General features: G+C 45.2%; 2 protein-coding genes across 2 annotated transcripts in view; both read right to left on the bottom strand.

Moving 5' to 3' along the window:
• Positions 1-256: 256 nt before the first annotated feature.
• Positions 257-2,984, bottom strand: LOC111232863. Its single transcript, XM_022760537.1, has 2 exons — positions 2,450-2,984; positions 257-822 (listed from the first exon to the last, which is right to left on the bottom strand). The coding sequence occupies exons 1-2, from the start codon at positions 2,886-2,888 to the stop codon at positions 629-631; spliced, it is 633 nt and encodes a 210-aa protein (XP_022616258.1). The 5' UTR covers positions 2,889-2,984; the 3' UTR covers positions 257-628.
• A 581-nt stretch (positions 2,985-3,565) lies between these two features.
• The window catches only part of epha4 (EPH receptor A4), a 65,939-nt gene continuing 48,118 nt past the window's right edge, over positions 3,566-21,386 (bottom strand). Inside the window, exons 6-17 of the mRNA XM_022760438.1 lie at positions 19,474-19,598; positions 19,222-19,381; positions 17,222-17,333; positions 14,592-14,650; positions 13,940-14,053; positions 13,164-13,349; positions 9,502-9,563; positions 8,269-8,478; positions 7,998-8,147; positions 7,364-7,560; positions 5,037-5,198; positions 3,566-3,685 (exon numbers count right to left, since the gene is read on the bottom strand). Coding sequence (XP_022616159.1) covers positions 3,571-3,685; positions 5,037-5,198; positions 7,364-7,560; positions 7,998-8,147; positions 8,269-8,478; positions 9,502-9,563; positions 13,164-13,349; positions 13,940-14,053; positions 14,592-14,650; positions 17,222-17,333; positions 19,222-19,381; positions 19,474-19,598 — 1,652 coding nt within the window. The 3' untranslated portion in view covers positions 3,566-3,570. The remainder of the gene's footprint in view (positions 3,686-5,036; positions 5,199-7,363; positions 7,561-7,997; positions 8,148-8,268; positions 8,479-9,501; positions 9,564-13,163; positions 13,350-13,939; positions 14,054-14,591; positions 14,651-17,221; positions 17,334-19,221; positions 19,382-19,473; positions 19,599-21,386) is intronic.

The following is a 21,386-nucleotide window of genomic DNA, read 5'->3' as shown; positions in this document are numbered from 1 at the left end:
TCTCCGTGTGTCCATTTGCCAAAGCAGAACTGGTTTTGTATTCCAGAAAGCTGTTCAGTAAATGCTGTGGCTGAGTAGAGTTTGCACGACGGGAGCAAACACACCTTACATTGTTTTTTTGTTTTTGTTTTTAAGTTTTTTTTTGTTTTTTTTTTAGACAACACGAAAGCAAAGAAAAAAAAAAAAAAGTCCAGGGTTTTCCTTTTTTTTTTTTTTATATATCAAAAACAATACAACTCTGTTATCTCCTCCTCCTCCACAGTGGCATGAGAACAGACACGATTACTGATAGTACTTCAAAGACCTTTTCACTCATACAGCTAGACACACACACACACACACACACACACACACACACACACACACACACTCACACACATCATAGCTTTCGCACGCTCAAATCAAACGCTTGTTACTTTACATGCAAACAGAATTAAGCAATAAAAAATTAAAAATAAAAATCACAAAAAAAATTTGAAACCTTCAAAATAAAAGCACATTATCCGCTGGAGCAGGGCTTCTTGATTATATTACATTCTTCTTATTGTCTCTTTTTTATGCTGTTAAATCATTCATAGTAAATTCCAGTACATTGCTGGATGGCCACAAGCAGACGGTGGCTAGTTTGTCAAGTCGACGTGTTGTGACGGCGGATGTCCCAGACGCTTGGGGATGGATTTGTCATCTCAGTGTCAGAGGAGGCTCCAAGGAGGAGGTGGAGGAAGGAGGGCGGGGAAGGGGAGCAGGAGGAGGAAGACAAAGAGGAAGAATTCTGGTCGTGGCGAGCGAGGCCGGGATCCTGTTTATGATGGACGGCAGCAGCTGGGGGAGAAAGAGAAGAGGGGTGGGGGGTGGGGTGGGGAGGAAAAGAGAGGCTGCATCAGTCATGGTGGTTTTGAATATAAACAATTTTAGCTTGGCATCCAGACCGGCAACACTGCTCTGCAGCTCCGGCTCGATGGAACATTCGACTCATCCGCTGAACACAATCGAGTGCCAAAGCCAGGGCATCCGGAGAGCGCGAGCGGCCGCACTTCAGGGGGAAAATATGGATTTCGTGGCAGCGGCGGCATTAACTTGTGTGCACCACATGCTGCTGTGTGTACATAATATATGAAACATGCCCTTGACTTACTGGCACACATCAAAAGCACGACAATAGACAATTTATTGAGCGTGTGTGTTAGATGATTACTCCATGTACGGAGTCAACAGCCAGCGCAACCGCACCATGCTTTTGTCTCATGCCAACCGAAGTAATCCTTCAACACTGTTCAGGCAGGAGTATTGATGAATTAGAGCCCATTAACTTTCAGTATCTATTATAGATTTGCTTTCATGTTCAATAGAAGCCTTGTACGGCATTTTTTGTAAAGTAAATTCTAATATACTGCAAAAAAATGGTTTTAGGTCATTTGGGGATTTGATTTGATGCATATATGATAGAAAACTATATATATCGGAATAATTATAACACATTTTCACTATTTTCTGACATTTTATAGACAATGCGATGACTCGAGAAAATGCTTAGTCAGGCAGATGAATGTGAATAATTGTTAGCTGCCACCACTGCTCCACGGCTTCCTGACTACATCCTCTGAAATGGCCAGAAAATGACATTTCAACATCTTTAAACAACAAAAACTGAACATTACAAACTTCAAGGAAGTAGCGTTGATTGCAGGGATGTTGTATTAGACTGGATAAGTGTTAGGTAGGTGTACCTAATAAACTGACAACTGAGAACATGAGGAAAATCAAATAAATCAATGCCGTCACATCAGTTTAAGTGATTATGTAAGTGAGTGAGTTTTGTCTTGAACTTGTGGAGTAAGCTAAATCCAGGCTTCGTTAACTTGTGTTAATTTATGTGCACAAATTATTTTCCTTCTACTTAGAAAATTAAAAAAAATCTGTTCAAAGGATAAATCTGTTGTATCTGATATACTAAAATTAATCAAGAGCCTCCGTTAAGACCCTCCTGGTACCATGGCAACATATTGGTGCGTTCACTCAGGAGAAAGTTGCACCCGAGAGTCGCACCTCCTCTCCTTCCCTGGAAAGTGTTCCTGAGCTCTGGTGGGCTCTGATCGGCTGACTGGGAGTCAGCGACTGATTAATTCTTCTCATTAAGATGCCGGCGGCATCAGGAACGCAGACTGATCACAGACCAGTGGCTATTGATCTGCTCTGGCTGCCTGCGGTGGCGCAACCTGCTTGTTAATTAACACAGTTTCTGGAGCTGAGGGGCCCGTGATGAGAGAGGGGGGTGGGGGGTGTGGGGGTCTAATGAGTCTTCGAGGCTTTTGGTGGCTAGACGTACTTGATATTGGAAGCATGCTGCAATAATAACAGGAGGTTTAATCCAATAGCTTTATTTGTTGGGTTTTAATGGGGCTGTTTTTGTGCTGAGTCTAGGTAACAAAAAGAATATATTGATCCTCACCTTGATGACGGTTGGAGCACAGGTGAGCGTGTTTTCTTGGCGATGACAATGCTGATGATTCCAATTGACTCTGCATCCATACTGCCTCTGTTGCATCCCTTTGTCCGAATAAATCCTGCCAATAAATTCCAACTGGTTCAAACAGCTGTCTATCAAAAGTGGTGAGGAAGAGATGGAGGGTCCCGCAGCGACGCAGGGGTGGGAGCTTCGATTCAGACGGGGGAGATGAATGGAAGAATCCAAATTGTGTGTTTATCTGAGGTGTGGGAGAGCGTTTTTGGGAAGACAGGGGAGTGGGAAGGCTCCTCTGGAAGATCAAAGACATTCTCAGCAACGTCCTGAGGGCAACAAAATACAGCGTTCTGGGAGAAAAACAAGGCCAGAACTGAGCAAAAAACAACAAGAAGCGCCTCAAAATAAGCCCTCGCTGCGCCGCCATCTCCCCTCAGAATCCAACCCTCAACCTCTCAGAGATTCACTGTTTGGACGATCCTCCATTTTGTCTGTGAGATACCAAACAGATCCAGCTGAGAGACAGAACAATGACGGCCGGGGCAGCCTGCGAGTCCCACAGAAACAATTCATGTACAATAAACACAGTCACGGGAAATCAAAAAAAAAAACAACAAAAAAAAAAACAAAATCATCTGCTCTGCGGATTATTCCAGAAAGAAAGTTCCAGAAACAACACTCTGCCCGAAGAAGAGCAAGAAAGGTATGGTTCCCCCTCTTCCTCGCTTTTCCTTTCCAGACCGTTAAAGGCACTCCAGATTGGCCTCTTGGAAGCATTTTTCCAGCCATCCCTTCATCTATCCATAAATGCTGCAGACAGAAGCGCCCCTTTCTCCAAAACAACAACAAAAAAAAAAAGGGCAAGGTAAAGGTCTGATTTTTTTAAAAAGTGCCATTTTCACCACTTTTTTTTTTTCTTCTTCATCAACGTCTTCTTTTCTTTTAGATCCAATTTAAAGTGCATGGATGAGGTAAACTATTTCTTCATAGTTTATTTGTCTCTTTTTTTTTTTTTTAATATTTAATCTTTTTTGTTATTTATTTATTTTTTTCATAAGAAACGAAGTCGCTTTGCTTCCTTTTCCTTTTTGCCTTTGTTTTAAAATCTCTCAGACGGGAACCATTCTGCCTTGCATCTGTTGCATTTGGGACAGCATTCCCTGGACGCTGGTCAGGATCTTGTTCTGGTGTGCTGCCGAGGAGATACCTATGCGAGCCATGTCCCTGAAAAAGACGAGGGGGGGGGGGGAGAGGCCTTTTTAGGAGCGAGGACAACAATAACAAACACACGAAGGCCTGATACACATGATGAATTTTACAGCCTTCCAGTGGAAACGAGCCCGACAGTTTAACTGCTGTCTGAGGAATTTCACTTGCCAACGCGGCGAGCCTGATCCTGTAATCTCAATACGTGAAGAATGAAAATAATACAGACAAGTGACAGAGACGGAGAGACATTTAACACACATGTACTTTGCATCGATTCTGGTCTAATCATAATAGTTTATCATGTTTATGCTTTCTGTGACTGAAATGAGAAGATTGATACCACTCATATATCTGTAGGCCACATATGAAGCCAACAGGCTTAGCTTAGTTTAGCTTAGCTTAGCTTATGTTAGCTAAAGACTTAAAGCAGGGAGAAACAGCTTGCTACATGCTGGAATTATTTTAGGGGAAGAGTTTAGCTTAGCTTAGCTTAGCCTTTTGAAGCAGAGCTAAAAACCCCCTGTAAAAACCTCAACCTGTCATTTTTAAATTTCTGTTCATGTATGAATTAAAGAAATGAGATACAACATGTTCAGTAATTAAACTTACAGGTGCTGCTTGGCAGATTTTTTTTTTTTTACCTTTCTGACAAAGCCCGGCTAGCTAGCTGTTTCCCTGTTTGCATTATTAATGTTAAGCTAAGCTAAGTGGCTGCTGAATCCAGCGGTACATTTATGAGAGATGCAGATATGAGAGAGTGGTATCGATCTTTCACTCTCTGCAAGGAAGTGAATCAACTTTATAACTTTGTTTGAGGAGCGAAGAATATTTTTCATTTTATTTCAAAATCATAAAGCCATTAAAATATAATCCAAGTCTTCAAAAAAAGTCTTGTGTAAAGACTTAATTTCTTGTTTTGTGATCATGTCTTTAAAAGGTCTTAGTCATAAATCACTATAAGTAAATTCAAATACTGTCAAGTAAGTAAAATATTTAATGTCTTTCAAGGGATAAAGCAGATCCTTTTCTTAGTACTGGTACATTTGTAAAACTCTTGAGTCTTATTCTTCTTAAAACAAGTGAATAATTCAGGACATTAACTTTAAGTATGTGCATCAATTTTCTGGAATGATCTCGAGTCATTTTCTCAGAATTGGTGCAGCGATCTGCTTCACGCTGCCTTTTACTGTCAGTTCTAAAAGTGTAAAGTGAGAATACGGTTAAAAAATGCTGTTATGCCTCTCTGTTCACACAATGCACTCGCTATAAAAATGAAAAAAATGTTTTTTGCTTGCACCTTCTTCCATTCCCATCTTTCCCTTACTTTCTCACTTCCTCTCTCTCTCAGTCTCCCCTTCCTACTCACTCTTGTGTCATGTGGACCACAGCCTCTGGAGTGGTGTAGCCGGCGGCGGTGAAGTTGTCGCAGTATCTCTCCATGCCGATGGCCTGCAGCCAGTCCTCCACTGTGCCCACGGCCGAGGACGCCTCGGGGCTCCCTGGCTCCAGCAGGGTGGTGTTGGGCCGACTGTGGGTGGAGGAGAGAGAAGAATTAATTTGGTGAACTCTTCTGGTTCTGTGGATGTCATCTCAAACTTTCGGTGTGGTTTGGCGCTTGAAGCGTTTGCACAAAAACCACGATGTGTGCAACTGTCTGTGCAAATAAGACAATAAAAGTTACATTCTGTTAAAGTGCTCGGACTGGAAAGGTAATGATCTGCTCTGTTACACAGTCGGGAACGCCACTGACTCATAACTACAGCAACCGCAGCACTGCTGGACTAATCGGACTACGGCGCTGTAGTGTGGTATCGGACGCCATGACGCACACACACACACCTTGTGTGTTGACAGAGATCTACCCACACGCTGTAAAACGCACCATGCTACATTTCTCTCTGCCCTTTCCCTCCTTGTGTCCCTGTTTTGTGGGTCCTACCAGAAACGGAGCCAAGTCAAACACAGTTCCTCCGGGGTGTGACCGCCACAGTTAGTTAAACCTTATTTTACAGAAAACACCCAACCAGGTCACAGTGTGGTGAGTTTTACCACCCGGTGGAGTTCCTCCTCCCGTTCAGATATTCATCAGCAGATTTTACCTCCATCCTTTTTTTTTTTACACTTCTTTTTTTCATGTCTTTCCTTCCTTTGTGCCGCGGCGCCGTCGGCCATGAAACATTCACACGAAGAGCGAGTCTGAGTCTGAGTCGGTGGCGGTCTCGTCCCGCTCCGGTGACTCTCTCACACTCACACTGCCTCTCTTCAGCTTTAGAAGATGTTGATTTGAACTTTGAGAACAGGATGTCAGACTCTTTAAGAAGAAGTCACCTCTACTCAGTAGGTGGAGAGCCTTATGCATAGCAATCCCTTCACACACACACACACACACACACACACACACACACACACACACACACACACACTCCACTCTCCCCCCTCTCTCTTGTAACTGTAAAAGCTGCATTTATAGGATGCAGTTCTGCTAATTACTCCACAAGGGCTCTCCCCTCTCGCTCTCACTGTGTCCCATTAGGTGAGCGCGTGCACGCTTGCGCGCCCACGTTTGCGTGCGCTCACACACTCGTTAAAACTCGAAACAGACTCCCGCCGGCCTCGCGTCGAGTCTGTAAACACGCATAGGTCATTCTTAACACGTTTAGCCACTCGAGAGTAATGGTGCTGGAGCTGCAGGGTCATGTTTGTTTTTTTACTCTGCGTTACGTCGTAATTCTCCTCCGCTGTTGGAGCGGCTGCATTCCTGAGTGTGCGGCACCATTAAAGCTGGTTTGCAGAGAAATCCATTATGGAAGGTGTTTGTGCTGAAAAGAGCCACACGGTGCTGGTAGATAATGTTTAATGGTGAATGTAAATACCAGCGGGAGAAGAGAAGACTGTGTGTGTGTGTGTGTGTCGGTTTCAGAGGCAGAACATTGCCTATGTAATACGTTTTACAGTATTTAAGCAGCATATAGTGTGAGCCTGTGAGTTCAGCATTTGAGTCAATGTGTGTTTAGGCACATTCACTTTTTAACACGACACATTTGCTGGTTGTCAGTGTGAACTTAATGTGAAATTCCACAACTTTTCTATAATTTTTAAGACGCTTGGACCATTTGGTGTTGTTGGAAGCCATATTGCTTCTCTCTGGTTTTATTATTTTAGTGTTATTTTTAGCTTAGTTTGAGATACAGTTAATATGTGAAATTAAGTTGAAGAGTTGTGAAGAATTTTGAATAAACTGATGTGATCTTACTTTGAAAAATGCATCAAGTTTCCAAACTTTTTCTTCTAGAATTGTGGTTCAAAACCTTTTATTGTTCAGGACCAAAGCAATATCTTGTGAAAGGATCTGTTTAATATATTTACAGGCCTGCGGAGCTAAAACGATCTAGTTATTCACCAAAAAAATGACAAAGATTAAAGGTCTAAGAGATGAAAAAATAAATCTTATCTGAGTAAGAGAAAATATGTTTTTTCTTCTTGTTACTCTCCTGTAAACAATCTTAAGATCCCTCATAGTTATCTCGGTTGGGAAGCACCGAGCTAGAATGTGCTTCCTAAAATCTGTCTGTTTGTGTGTTCACATGTAAACGTATGCTCACACTGCATGTGCATGGACGGATAAGGATGTACATCTACAAATCATCTGAACAGCACATGTATTTTGCGCGTGTCTCAGTTCTGCCCTCTCACCTGACTGCGGTCTCTCCCCCGGTCCTCTTCAGAGTGTTGGGGTTGCGGATCAGCTTGTCCAGCATGTTGACGATCTGTCCAAACTTTGGCCGGTCGGCCCTCTCTCTCTGCCAGCAGTCCAGCATGAGCTGGTGGAGCGCCACGGGGCAGTCCATAGGCGGTGGCAGCCGATAGCCCTCATCAATAGCCTTGATTACCTAAACGGCAGATCAGTGTTTGCTGTGAGTCACTCTGTTCCTCAGTTCATCTGGAGAGAGTCAAGCTGTAATAAAAACTGGAGGCAGTTTGATTAAAGCTGTGTCGTTTTTTTTCCTCTATTTTTAAACCCTTAACGTGATTTTTAATCACCGTACTTTAGCCACCTACACAAGACATTTGGTTTTATGCATAAATTAAATGCTTTATCATCATTAGTGGCACTGGAAATGTGCATTCAGTGTGTAATGAGAAGAGGGAACGTTCTGCTGGTATTTTATCACCCCTGCAGGTAATTTGATTAAATAACCAAGTTAAAATGATGAAGTATCTTTTAAAAATGTTTGACAGTAAACATGAAGCTGGGAATTATTGTTTCAGCTCTAATATCACACACTAATTAAGGCTGTATATTATTTATGACTGTCTGTAGACTTACGTCTTGGTTGCTCATGTCCCAGTATGGCCGCTCGCCGTATGACATCACCTCCCACATGACGATGCCGTAGCTCCACACGTCGCTGGCCGAGGTGAACTTCCTGTAAGCGATGGCCTCTGGGGCCGTCCAGCGGATGGGGATCTTCCCTCCCTGTAATTGAAAGATGGGCTGATTAATGAAACCTGACAAAGTCGACAAGTAAGGTGACACGCAGACAGGCCGCTGACACATGCTCGCCCACACACACACACACACACACACACACACTCACCCTGGTGGTGTATGCAGCCTCGGGGTCGTCCTCCAGCACCCGGGACATGCCGAAGTCGGACACCTTGCACACCAGGTTGCTGTTGACCAGGATGTTGCGAGCGGCGAGGTCGCGGTGGACGTAGCTCATGTCTGACAGGTACTTCATGCCCGACGCGATGCCACGCAGGATGCCGACCAGCTGGATGACGGTGAAGCGCCCGTCGTTCTTCTGCGGGAGAGAAGACAAAGTTTCACCGTATAATCCGACTTGTGTTTTAAATGTTTTGGATTGTGGTTAACAACTGCAATAACTTCACTGACTCATTGGTTTTACTGGTAAGTTTCCCATTACTGTTCACTTTTAATGAGTCAACTCTGTTTCAGTTTAAATGATCTGGAAATGCTCCATATTGGATTCAAGTCTCTAACACTAAAAACACTAAATAAACACACAATAACACACGACAACACCAAAACGTAACGTCATCTGTAAACAAATGATTCTGTTACATACATGTAACATGAGCGTGTTGTCACTAATTAGTCCTCTTGTATAAACAGCTGAGGGATTCTTGACAGTGTAACGTAGCCGCATGATTAAACACATGAACAAATCCTTCTAGTGTGATGGTTCTCAGAGGGGGGTCAAAGGGTCCTGAGGGCGTTCCCCAACAAAAAGGGGAATCGTTTATTTTCACTGTAATTGCATCCGTAAGTAACACAATGACAGAATATTGTTGTCGTGGGTTTCAAACCCTTTCTGTAATAATAAAGATCAGATGGGGGTCTGTGGTGTAATTTGTGAGTTAAGGGGTCCATGGTGTGAAAAGGTTTGAGAACCACTGATGTAAAGCATTTATTAACTGTTTAGAGGAATATGCAAATCCTGAAAACACATCTTCAAACATGATTTGTTGTGTGCAACAAGTTGCTGTTTCTGCAGGACTGAGCCCGACACAACTTTCCCAGCTCTACTTGTTTGTGCATTTACTGCATAAAGTCACGAAGCATCATCTGCAACCAGAAAGTGCAGTGGATCCTGGGAACAAACCTCCGCCCACTTCCTTGTCGGAAAAACGGTAAGTCGATCAAGATTAGGGCGAATGTTTGTGAACAAACGCTTGTAATTTTGGTGGATGACATTACAGAGATAAGAAGGGATCAGCTGGCTACAGTCGTATCGCACGCTCACGGACACACACACACACACACACACACACACACACACACACGAAAGAAACGCATGACTGACCCGCAGGAATGCATCCAGCGATCCATTTTCCATGTACTCTGTGATAATCATCACTGGCTTACCTAGAGAGAGGGTGGGGGGGGGAATGAAAGGCAGATGATTATAGAGGTAAACGATGCACATCACAGCCCGACACAGCAGGAAGGTTCTCGAGGGAATGTGTGTGTGTGTGTGTGTGTGTGTGTGTGTGTGTGTGTGTGTGTGTGTGTGTGTGTGTGTGTGTGTGTGTCTGTGTGTATTAGACCATCCATCTCTGTCCCGTAGTGATTTAATTAGCTCAGAGTTACGGTTGCCCTGACGTCCCCCTTCTCTTCCCTGCACATGCAAAGGCATCTTCAACAAGTATCCAGTACACACACACACACACGAACACACACACACACACACCATCACCATCTTGTGTTTATGCAAATACAAAGTGATGTTGGACGCCTTATCCAAAGGCTCATCACAGTCACCCACCCAGAATCCTTCTGACTCGCTATTTATGTCAGTCACTGTCCCTTTGCCCTCTGTCTCCTCTGCCAACTTTAGACGCATCTGTCACTCTCCTGCTAGTTGCTCTTTATTGCTTTCTTTTTCTTTCTTTTTTTTCCTACCTCGCTCCGACGCTCTCTCTCTCTCGCTCTCTTTTCTCCCCATGCCCCGCCCCTCCCTCTCCGGCCTTTTTCACCCCATCCCTCTGTCTTCCCCTCTCCGTCTCTCTTGGGGGAGCGTCTGTGTCTTTATCTGAGCCGGGGCAGGCGGCGGGGAGGGTGGACATTCCCTGGTGGGTCTCTGTCTGTCTTTGTCTCTTAGGATGAGGGGGGATGAGGAGAGGAGGAGAGAGAAAGAGAGAGAGAGAGAGAGAAGAAGAAAGGGAAGGGAAAGGAAGGGAGGGTGACTTGTTTTTGTCCCAAAACGGCAGCAAGCTGGTGTCTAACCAGCCATGGCAACAACACATGCCGAAAAGTGCCGCCACAAATTCCTCCTAGGACCGCGCTGTTCTTTGCGTTCCATTTCAAGTGGCACAGTTAAGGTGGACTTAAAATCTCATTGTGCTGAAGAGAAGTGCTGACTTAAACCTAACGCCTTGAGGGGAGGTTGTGCAGATTCTCTGGGGCGCTCCGGCAGAGCGCCCGAAGCAGCGGACAGCCAGCCGAGCTGTTGGCGGCTGAGGTCTTCAAGGTGAAGTTCCACCACTCCACAGCGGGCCTCGGTCCATGCCAAGGGGCCGTCAGTCACCGCCTTACCCGCCGCGTGATTGGCACTCCATTAATTATGGGGCGCTCCGGCGATGCCCCCCCCCCACGAAAAAGAGGAAGTGAAGTTAAAGTTGGCGGAGAGCAGGGGCCCTCTTTGTCAGCCATCTTTGTTCCCTTTGTTGCGCGTCCCTGCCCCGGGGCCGCCGGTGATTGACAGCTCCCCAATCAAGTCTGAGGAGCGTCTGACCTGCGACCTTAAACTCTCGCCTTCCCAGCCCCGCCCTCTTCCTCCCATACCATTTGCATGCTAATTTCTTGTTTACTGAATACGCCCTGCCGCCTTTGGCAATGAACTCTGGGCAAGGGCCCCGCCAGTGGGACGATTATCACCTGCCAACAAAACAGGGGAAGGGACAAACTGCAACAGGGCGACAATACTGGGGGAACGTTGGGCGAACGCTCTCGAGTCCTTGACGTACGCAGCGAACAAAGATCCTGCTTTTAAAAGCGGATCTTTTCTAAATTAGCATGCTCTTATGGAAATCAGCCGTTAAACATATTACGTCTGATTCGGAGCTCTAATGGAGGCTAGATTTTAATTACCCGCTAGCATGATAGAAACATTAAGTATATACAGGCTTCAAGATGGTGGACCGCAGCCAGCAGTCCTCAGTGAGAGATTTTTGCACATTTATGTATTTTAGTGCCTATTTGGAGTTCCTCCATAATTAATAAGGCTTAATTGGCTCTGTTGGACATGCCAGCAAACTGAGGCCAGATTGAGAATTCCTTTTAACTTGATTGTAATGGAGAGGGGAGTGCAATTCAAATAATGGATTTTTAATAGATTCCACTGACACACTTAAGTGTGAAGGACTAATTTGCCCAAACCTTGTGTCAAGCTCTCCAAAAGTTAAGAGTGGAAGGAGGTGGAGTGGGAGTTTATCCGATGCCCTTCTTGCTTTGGCTCGCCATCCTTTCATGTCAGCTCCTGTCACTGCTGCGTGGCTCATCTGCTTCTCCTTCATCTCTCTCGCTCCGTCTCGCTCCGTCTCTTTCTTCTCCAGCCTCCGGTTCAGTGGTTCTACCACCCTCCGCTTTCTCTCTCCGTCGTTCCCGCTGTTGTTCTCTGTCTTTCCTCTAATCCATCAGCTCCACGCCGCCTCCCTGTCGCCTTCTCCCCGCGTCTCTATTTGCACCTTCCCCGGCTGCCGCACATGTCCGACCCCCCCCCCCGTTCATCCGTCGGCCTTTTCTCTGTCTTTCTCACTCCAGCTCTGCAAGGCCTGAGAGGTCAGTGAGAGGTGTGATAGGTGATAAGCAATTCTGCCAGTGCTGCTGTTCACTTTCAGCTCCGGCTGGGCTAAGTGTGTATGTGTGTGTGTGTGTGTGTGTGTGTGTGTGTGTGTGTGTGTGTGTGTACAGGAGTGAGAGAGACAGTGTTATCTAGCACAGATAGGGCCGGGCTGCTGTGTCACGACACATTAAGGCACTTCATCCATCTAACCCGAGCTGAGACTGGCCATCACACATGTATACAATCAAAGACACGCAGACGCCAACATGTGTGTACACCAGATTCACACATACATACATGCATGCATACACACACACACACACACACACACACACATACCTCGAGCCTAACAAATAGCATCGGGGGAAGGTGTAAAAGGTAGAGAGAGAGACAGAGAGGAGAGAGTGCCAAGGGCAGAGGGAGGGAGGGAGGGAGGGAGATTTGGCCGGTGCTTTGTGGCCATGCAGCAGCAGATAGAGGAGGGATAGGGTATCGCTCCCTAACCCCAAACACATTTACGGCTGACACCATGATTAATGAGCCTGGTGCTGCGCTACAGGGTCTGTTCCTGGACCCATTAGACCCCCTCCCTCCCCTCAACTGCCCTGGTACCTCTAACTCCACCTCCCCCTCCCCACCAATCCAAGACCCCTTCCATCTGGAAGGAGCCCACCTGGGGATTTCCCCCGAATGGGACATGTGCACAAACACAAGCGCGTACATGTGCGACTACAGGTATCCTGGAGCGTATGCAACATTAATAGTTGTATATACTAAATCGTGCGATACACACAACGGCACACAAACACACACCTTTGGCTGGTAAAAGGTTTGGTTTGTCCCTGCGCTCACCCTTCTCCAAAGTCACCCTAAAACCGCAGACGTAGTTTGTAATGATTTATTGTTAAGTGTTTTTTGCTTAAGGGAGAAAGGGGACGGCAGAAATGAATGTCCTCTCTGTGTTATTATAATATTACAGTCTTTGTGTGTGTGAATGTGTGTGTGTGTGAGCTGAGTGTTATTACTTCCTGTCTCCTAAATAGATAATTATGCGAAATAATTATCCACCGCATCATATTCTTCATCTCATTTGGAAAGAGATAAATTCTCACCCTTCACCTTTTCTCCACAAAAAAAAAAACAAACCAAAAAAACCAGAAAACCGCACGCTTGACTCTTACATTTGGTGACCACGCCCTCCAGGTGAATGATGTTCGGGTGGTCGAACTGGCCCATGATGCTGGCCTCGGACAGGAAGTCCCTCCTCTGCTTGTCGGTGTAGCCGGCCTTCAGAGTCTTGATGGCCACGCAGATCTCCCTCTTGCCCGGCATCTTCAGGCGGCCGCTGCAGACCTCGCCGAACTCCCCTGGAAACAACAACACACACACGAGCTACTACGGTGCACGGGCCACAAATCACATCAAGGGGGGAGCAGGTGAGGGTGTGTGGTTGTGTGCGTGCAGGTTAGAAGGGGTCCACTTTAAACATTGATCAGGGTCTCTAATCCCTTTCTCTCCCCTCCCCTCCTCCCCTCACCCACTGGTGCAGAGAGAGAGGGGAAATGGATATTGATTCTTTCTCTTTATTATTTTGTCATTGGATGACTTTTCTCTGGCCACAGGAATAGCGCAGACAACATATTTAGCCTCCCCTGATTTTTATTTTTTTATTTTTTTCCTCATTGACTTGTCCAGAAGCAGACCAAATGTTATTGTCTGGGTAAATGCTGGTTTTTGTTCTGAAGGAGTGCACACGAGAGCGTACACAGCCACACAAAGGGATCCCGGCCGCAGAATATTTGCAGGAAACGAATACCAACTATGCTATTATCCCATTAGGTGGATGCTTTTATCCAAAGTACGCTTTACTGCAGAATCTCCCCTAAAACACGGCGTTCATAATAAGTGATGAAAACTGGCTGATTGAACCGAGGTCGCTGGAAATGTGTCTCCTCACCGATGCCGATGACTTTCTCGATCTTGATGCAGGAGGCGTCGATCTCTTTGGCGAACTCGCGCACGGCTTGGTTCGGGTCCTCGTAGGTAAAGGGGTCGACGTATATCCTCACTCCTGGGAAAGGAAGTTTGCAAGAAAGAAAGAAAGAAAGAAAGGAAGTAAAAAAAAAAAACAAAATAAAAAAGAAAGAAAGAAGGGAGTGAAAAATGAAGGTTAATTCATTCTGGCAACTAAACTCCATCTGTTTTTTATTTCCATCACGCTGCAGGCTACACTGCCTTCCTCTGCCGAGCCTCTTCTTCTCCTCCTCCTCCTCCTCCTCCTCCTAATCCTTTCTTCTCTCCATACCTTCTCCTCACACTCTGACTCCACTGCTTTTCATGTCACTGTGGCCGACTTCAATGAAGATGGAGCTCATTAACTTGAAATTTTTGTGGGATGTGAATAACAATGCTGATGACTTGATAATGAGGGTTTTTTTGGAGCACGTTAAGATGCAAGTACATTAACTTTAAAATAGTTTGTTTTTCCCCCCACCTGGTTTTATGGGCCTCATTTGCGGTTTAAAGTGCATGCACATGAACACACCTGACAGCGCTAATGTTTTTTCAATTATGGAGCGTGTAGGTGTCGAGTGTTGACTGTGAGTTACCTTGATGTAAGTGCTTTTCTTCATCAGAGTCCTGCTTGGCCTTGCTGTACTTACTCCTTCTGGGGGCAAAAAGAGCAGGACGGTCAGGGGGAGTGAGTCAGGACAAGAAACACCTCAACTGCATCTCATGTAAAAACAAAAAATTATAATGATAATGGAACACAAGTGTCATTTTCACCATAATCCCTAATTAAAACTTGAATCAAGACTTCTACACCCACTCACACATCAATTAAATTATGTGAAGAGCCGACACAATCACGGATTACTGATGAAGCATTGATATTCCTGTGTAATATGATTATTTATCAGAGAGCAGAAACTGGTTTTGAATGTTAACTCTAATCAGAGTTTGATGGCACTTTGTATTTGCTCTTTGTTATGAAGATAAAAGCCTTAAAGACACAGTTTTGGGAAAAACACTTATTTGCTCTCTGACCAAGTTTTACATGAGAAGACGGACACCGCTCTGTCTCACAGTTCGCTTAGTTTAACATGAAGACAGGAAACACAGATGGGAACAGCTCGTCTGGCTCTAACCAAAGGTAAAAAAATAGTTATTGTACCATCAAATCTAAAGCACTAATTAAAATCTTGTTTGTTTCATCTGTATAAAAGTGTAAAAAAAAAGCATATTTAAGCGTATTTACCCAGATGTCAAAACGACTCCTTTAAGTTAAAATATGAAGTAAGTGAGTCAAACATGACAAACTACCGTTTAATTACTAGTGCATCATTTACTTCACAAACGTTTCATATTCGCCGATAAAGTAAACTGCCGGATGTATCTCCCTATTTTAGTCCTTTATGTTTAAATTTCACTACATTACAGAGTAAGAAAATATAGTTTTCAGTCCATTTGATTAACAGTTACAGTAACTAGTTACTTTGCAGATCAAGGTTTTACATACAAAACACACGTGAGTTCGATTGCTTGAATTGTTCTACACAACTGTGTATAAATTAAAGTCCAAATCAGCTTCATCTTGATCAGCTTCAACATCAGAACGCTGCTTACATGTTAATGCATGAGTTGCAATAATCAAAGGGTATAATATATATTGGTACAACAATATGAAAAGGGCCATTATAAATAGTGAGTATTTTTGATACTTAAGTTATTATTACAGGATATAAGATACTTGCTGCATTTTTACTTCAACGTTTTATGCGTAATAAGATTGTCTTTACATTGTGATATTTTTACTTTAAAGCAAATAAAATATCTTTCAGCACTAATGGTTTCTGAAGGGCACTGAGCATACAGCAACAACATGGAGTGGAGAAGCCGGCGGGTATAAAAGCTGTAAATCAATCCGAGACAAGATGCACTTAAATCCCTCCGAATCCCTCAGGCAGCCTGACACCTGTGCTTATATTGATGTGTTGGGTCAGTGGTGGAAATGACCAGATGTGCGGGACATTGTCCTCCTCTATGGTTGTGTAATGATGGTAAACGGCTACGTGATTACAGTCCCCCCCTAAACCCCCCCCCCCCCCCCCCCATTCCACAATCACAGGATGGCTGCAGCAGCACAATGACAGTGGCCGTCACATGCATATAAAAAAGGCAGAGACAACCACCTGCTTGGCTGGAGAGAGAGGCAATCACATGGAAAAGAGAGGACACACACACAGACACACAGACAAACAACAGCCCCCTTCACTCTCCATCATTCTCAGCACCAATACACACATGCAAACAATGATTTGGTTTCCATATATAAAGAGGCACACTCACACGCATAAAGGGATCAGCGGATGCTCATAAAAGGCACATACACACATACAGGAATCAACACACAAGCCCATTAACACTCCCCATCCCCCAGCACCACCACACGCATGAAAACAATACTCTTTTTTTTTCACATAAGGATGTGCACACACACACGCGCACACACACACACACACACACACACACACACACACACACACAGGGGGAGTGTGGTTAACACCCAGAGGTGAGGAAGGCCCATCTGCATGTAATCCCATCTCTGTGACGGTGCTTTGTCCTGCTCGCTGGTTAACACCCTGAGATTGGGTCACTGCAAATCCACCTGATGCCTCTCTGTCTCAGTCTCTGTATTCTATCTCCTACTTTTCATTGCCTGCTTATCTCATTGTCCACCCTCCTATCCCTCTCCCTCTCTTTTTTTTTTTCTCTCGCTCTCTCTCTCACATTCTCTTCACGGCAGTCAGCAAGGCGCAGCGGGGGAAAATAACTAGCGGCCAGGATTACAGCCACTAGCTGAGAGATGGAGGGATGTGAGGAGCTGAGGATGGATGCAGAGGACAGGGAGCGAGGGGTCACTGATTGCATCTCTTCAGCTGTCGGAGCTGTCAATCACGTCTCCGGTGTGGCGAGTCATCACTCATCCGACGTGAGCGAGTTGCACTAGCTGCTCTGGCTGAGTGTGTGTGTGTGTGTGTGTGTGTGTGTGTGTGTGTGTGAGTGTGTGTGTGAGTGTTTTTGAGTGACGTCTATCGCCTGACAGCTACTTTTCCCGTGGCTAAGCAAGACATCCCTCACCTGGGAGGAAAGAGGGAGAGACAGGAAGCAGAAGGGACAGAGAGAGAGAGAGAGAGAGAGAGAGAGAGAGAGAGAGAGAGAGATAGATAAATCTCACCTTCGGCTGATGACGAAAGCGCTGATGAGGATGATGAGGAGGACCACGCTGCCCACCACTGACACCAATAACACTGTGGAGTTGGCCCCATCGCCGATAATGGGAGCTGGGACTGTTGAAAAAGGGAGGAAAAGATGGTGGTGGTGGTGGTGGTGGTGGGGGGGGGGGGGGGGTAGTGAGGGAGAGAAAAGAGAAAAGGGAGGAAGGTTGGACAGAGACAAAAGAGCAAAGTCAATATCACTGCGCTTGATTGAGTTGCCGCACATGAAGGAGCAGTGTAGATTCTGTGTTTGTCAAAGTCATTGACACCCCCCCCCCACATACACACACACACACACACACACTTCTTCCATCTCTCCCCTCCTCTCCAACACACACACACACACACACACACACACACTGTTTTGCCTTGCTTCCTAGTCCTCCATTTTACAACTCCCCCCTGTAAATTCTACTGCTTTGCATGCTCCACTGAGAGACAATGACGGCCCATTAGGAAGTGAGCTTGACCGTGTCATTATCATGCGCCGCTGTCTCTATCTACATTACAAAAGGGGACACCTGGGCCCCCAGAGCATCTCTGGAACCCCTTATATCATCACGTGTCAGCAACAGCAACGCCATGTGGAATAATATTCACAGAGGGAAATCAGAGATAGTAATAATGGCTTATGTTTTGTTAAAGGTCCCTAAAGGTAGATCTAAAGGTCTCTGTCCATGTGTAGTTTGATTATAGATCAGGTCTAGGTTCTATATTAATACTATGAAAGTATCAAAGCCTCAGTCCACAGACTAATGCACACAACCTATATTCAGAAACTGAGCCTTAAAACCAGCCGTCAGGACTTCTGTGACTTTGTGATGTCACAACAAAGCAGTCACCGCTCTTAGCCATAGCCCCAAGCCCCGCCCACCTAGACCCACCATCCAAACCTAGCAGGATTTAGTTTCTCTGGGTTTTTTACCTGAAATCTGCTCTATTTTTATTCGACCGCTCAAAAAACAGTGAGCCAATCAGAAGAGAGGGTCAGAGCCTCCTCTCTTCTGATTGGCTCACCAACCTGTTGTTACTAGAGCTCCAGAGAGAAGCCTGAGAGAGGAGATGTAAAACTACACTGAGATGATTTCTGGTTCTTAAAACTACAAATACAATATATCTCCTTATCAAAATGTGTAAAATATGGGACCTTTAATAACATATTATTATTGTACTGATGAATTCTTATCTGTCTGGTCTCTTCACCTGATTTAATTCCAACTCCGTTTTCGTTTTATTTTCCCTTAAGTAGCTTTAAGCTTGTTCGAGTCAGTCTTACAGTATTAAATATATTCAATCAACGTCCCAAGTTTCTGTGTTTTTTGTGTCTGCTCCAGTCCATCAAACAGAAATTTGATCTCCGCTAGAATTTAAAATAAAGTTCTCTTGGCTTTGACAATTCACAGCATGTGTCTGTAATGACTGACCCACCAGCAGGTCAGTGGGGTTTCAGGGGCTAATTTGAAATTGTGATCTGAGTCCACCCACGTAGGCGCTTGTTAATATTGTTATCATAGGGTTTTATAATGTTTCAGTGTCTGGTGGAGACAATGAAGACTCATTTTTCGGCTTTAACATGCTCACATCAAAGGCCACCAACGAGAAAGAAAAAGTAGCTATCAGCAGCTTCCGACTTCAAATGTCAGAAATGGTATCATTCTTCAAAAACCCATATAAGTTGAACCTTAGCTGGCGCGTCCACCGAGACTCACTGCAACTTGAATAATGGAAGCTACTCAAGTTGCCAGTCAGGTGCTGGAGCACAGTATCATTTATCTTTTATAGATGACAGCTATGTTGATTAATGACTACAATGAAAGAGACAAACTCGTAAAAGATGCTATCATAGCAGGATTTTGCAGAAACAGGGTGTGATGGAACTGGCAGCGAGCCTCTCTCTGGCTCTGCAGCGCGCTGATGTCATTAAGGCGAAGCACAGTAGAGGCGGCGTGCCTGAACTCACCGGAGTTGGTCATGAACTCAAACGGGCCGCTGAATTCCCCGTAACCCGCCGCTGTGCGAGCGCGGACGTGGAACACGTAGGAAGTGAGGGGGGTGAGGCCCTTGATGTCGGTGTTCCTCGATGATGTTTTGATTATTCGGTAGCTTCTTTCATTTTGGTCCTGAGGAGAAAAAGAGATAATGGTGAGCCAGAGAGAAAAGGGAACAATCATATTTCATCAGCAGAGACTACAACTCCCATGGGACCCCTCACCTTCTCATAGTACTTGACTTCATACTCTAAGATGACCCCGTTGGCTCTATCCGGTGGCTGCCAGGCCAGTGAGATGGTGTGTCTTGTGATATCCTTCGCCTGGATGGAAGTCACTGGAGAGGGAGCTAGAGAGATGATGAAAGAAACAGAAAAAAAATATTTAGCCCACTGCTGTCTCCCTGTCCTCCATGTTGTTTCCAGCCTTGGAGACGCCGAGTCTGTTTTGTGTTCTCTCTCCTAAATCCCCGACTCTTTGCTCCTGCTGAGAAACTCAAACATCGGGCCAGGCCACAAGGCAATCACTTCCATTTGTCTTTGAACTTGGCTTCCATTCAAAAGCCGAGGCGTTTCAGAGCTGTGTATGGCCACACAGCTTAATTGCCAAAGCTAAAATGTACAGCAATACTGATGTGCTAATATTTCTGCACTAATGGTTGGTATCCATAAAACTGATCCCATTTCCTCTTGGCTGATGCTCGCATCCTACAAACTGGCAGAATGATGTCCAACTTCATTCTCTTTAGATTCCCAGGTCACCCTGGGAAACCTCCAAACAAAGTCCATCTCAGAAAGCTCAACATGAGCCCAGTGCCTTTGCTTTTTTTTTTTTTTTTGGGAGCAAATCAATTGGTTTTCATTAAAGCTCGAGTGGGCGATCTTATCTCAAGCCCTTTCTGCTGCTGCAGCTGATAATGAGGCCATATTTCAAGCAGCCGTGCTATCTGCATTCAGACGCCTTTAACATGTGAAGGTTAAAGCACAGATAATGGCTTACACTCGTCTCCTCCCACCGGTGTGTCACCGCTGCACAAATCAAGCCTCTATCTTCAGGGGTTGTGACAACGCTAAAATTGGATCATACGCACTCAACGCGACAAAGAGAAATCCATAAGCACGGGAGAGATAGTGTTGTAAACAGAGAGACACTCATGTTCAGATTGAGCTCTGAGGAGTCGAGAAGATACGCGGGGACGGGTGGAGTTATAGACCGACAACAAAAGGTTACACGGATGAACATACAACATAAACACACACATACATCTGCAGCACTTCCCCCTGGTCACATTCAAGTCCCCTCAACAACTGAACAACCTCGCTCATCTCCACAGGAGACAGAACAAAGCAGCACACACACACACACACACACACACAAAAACAAAACATTTCCACTGACACCCAGGTAGCATTTCATTGTGGCATCTGTTCTTATGAGTTCACAAGGACTAAATCTTTGACCCCTGGTTCTTGGCGATACTGTAACCTTACTCGTTTCAGACCATCTGCCTTTTAAAAAATTACAGTGGGATGATTAATGAGGGGTTCGCGGTCCACCGATTATGATTGGATTATCTATGACATTATATACATTCTCATCACTTTGACCGGGGGCTCCAGGGAGCCTAGCCTTCGAGCTAACGCTAACAAAACCCTGCTTTTAGCCGGGGATTGAGTTCAAACGGGCCTGGAATTCAAGCACCAGCCACGGATAGAGTTTCAGCAGGGTGAAGAAGCGGCGGGAGGGGGGTGGAGGGTTTGTGATTGGTGGCTGGCGGATGGGGAAGGGGGGGTGGGGTTGAGATGGAGATAGAGAGGGATGGGATTGCAGACATCTCTTGGTAAATAGATTAACCCAAGGTTGTGTCATCCTGTTGGCCTAATGTGTTGCGTCTCGGTTAAACAATTAGACGGCGGCCATTTGTATCCCTCCGATCAATCTTACCCAGCAGCGAGAGCCAATTTGAGGGCCCTCCTGGGGCCGACTGAGAACGCTCCAGCTCAGAAAGAAAAACCCCTGAGGGGTCACCGGCCTTCGTTCCCCCAAGGTAATACACACATCCATCTTTCCCCCCAAAAGATGACAGATATGGCGTTTTAATCGTGTTCCCTTCCTCTTGTTGCGTTTTTATTTTTCC

This window comes from Seriola dumerili, unplaced genomic scaffold, assembly GCF_002260705.1.
Source record: "Seriola dumerili isolate Sdu_G_001 unplaced genomic scaffold, Sdu_1.0 BDQW01000337.1, whole genome shotgun sequence".
Classification (NCBI taxonomy): Eukaryota; Metazoa; Chordata; class Actinopteri; order Carangiformes; family Carangidae; genus Seriola; species Seriola dumerili.
The sequence above is the reverse complement of the archived record's forward strand: the minus strand, read 5'-3'. Positions and strand labels throughout refer to the sequence as shown.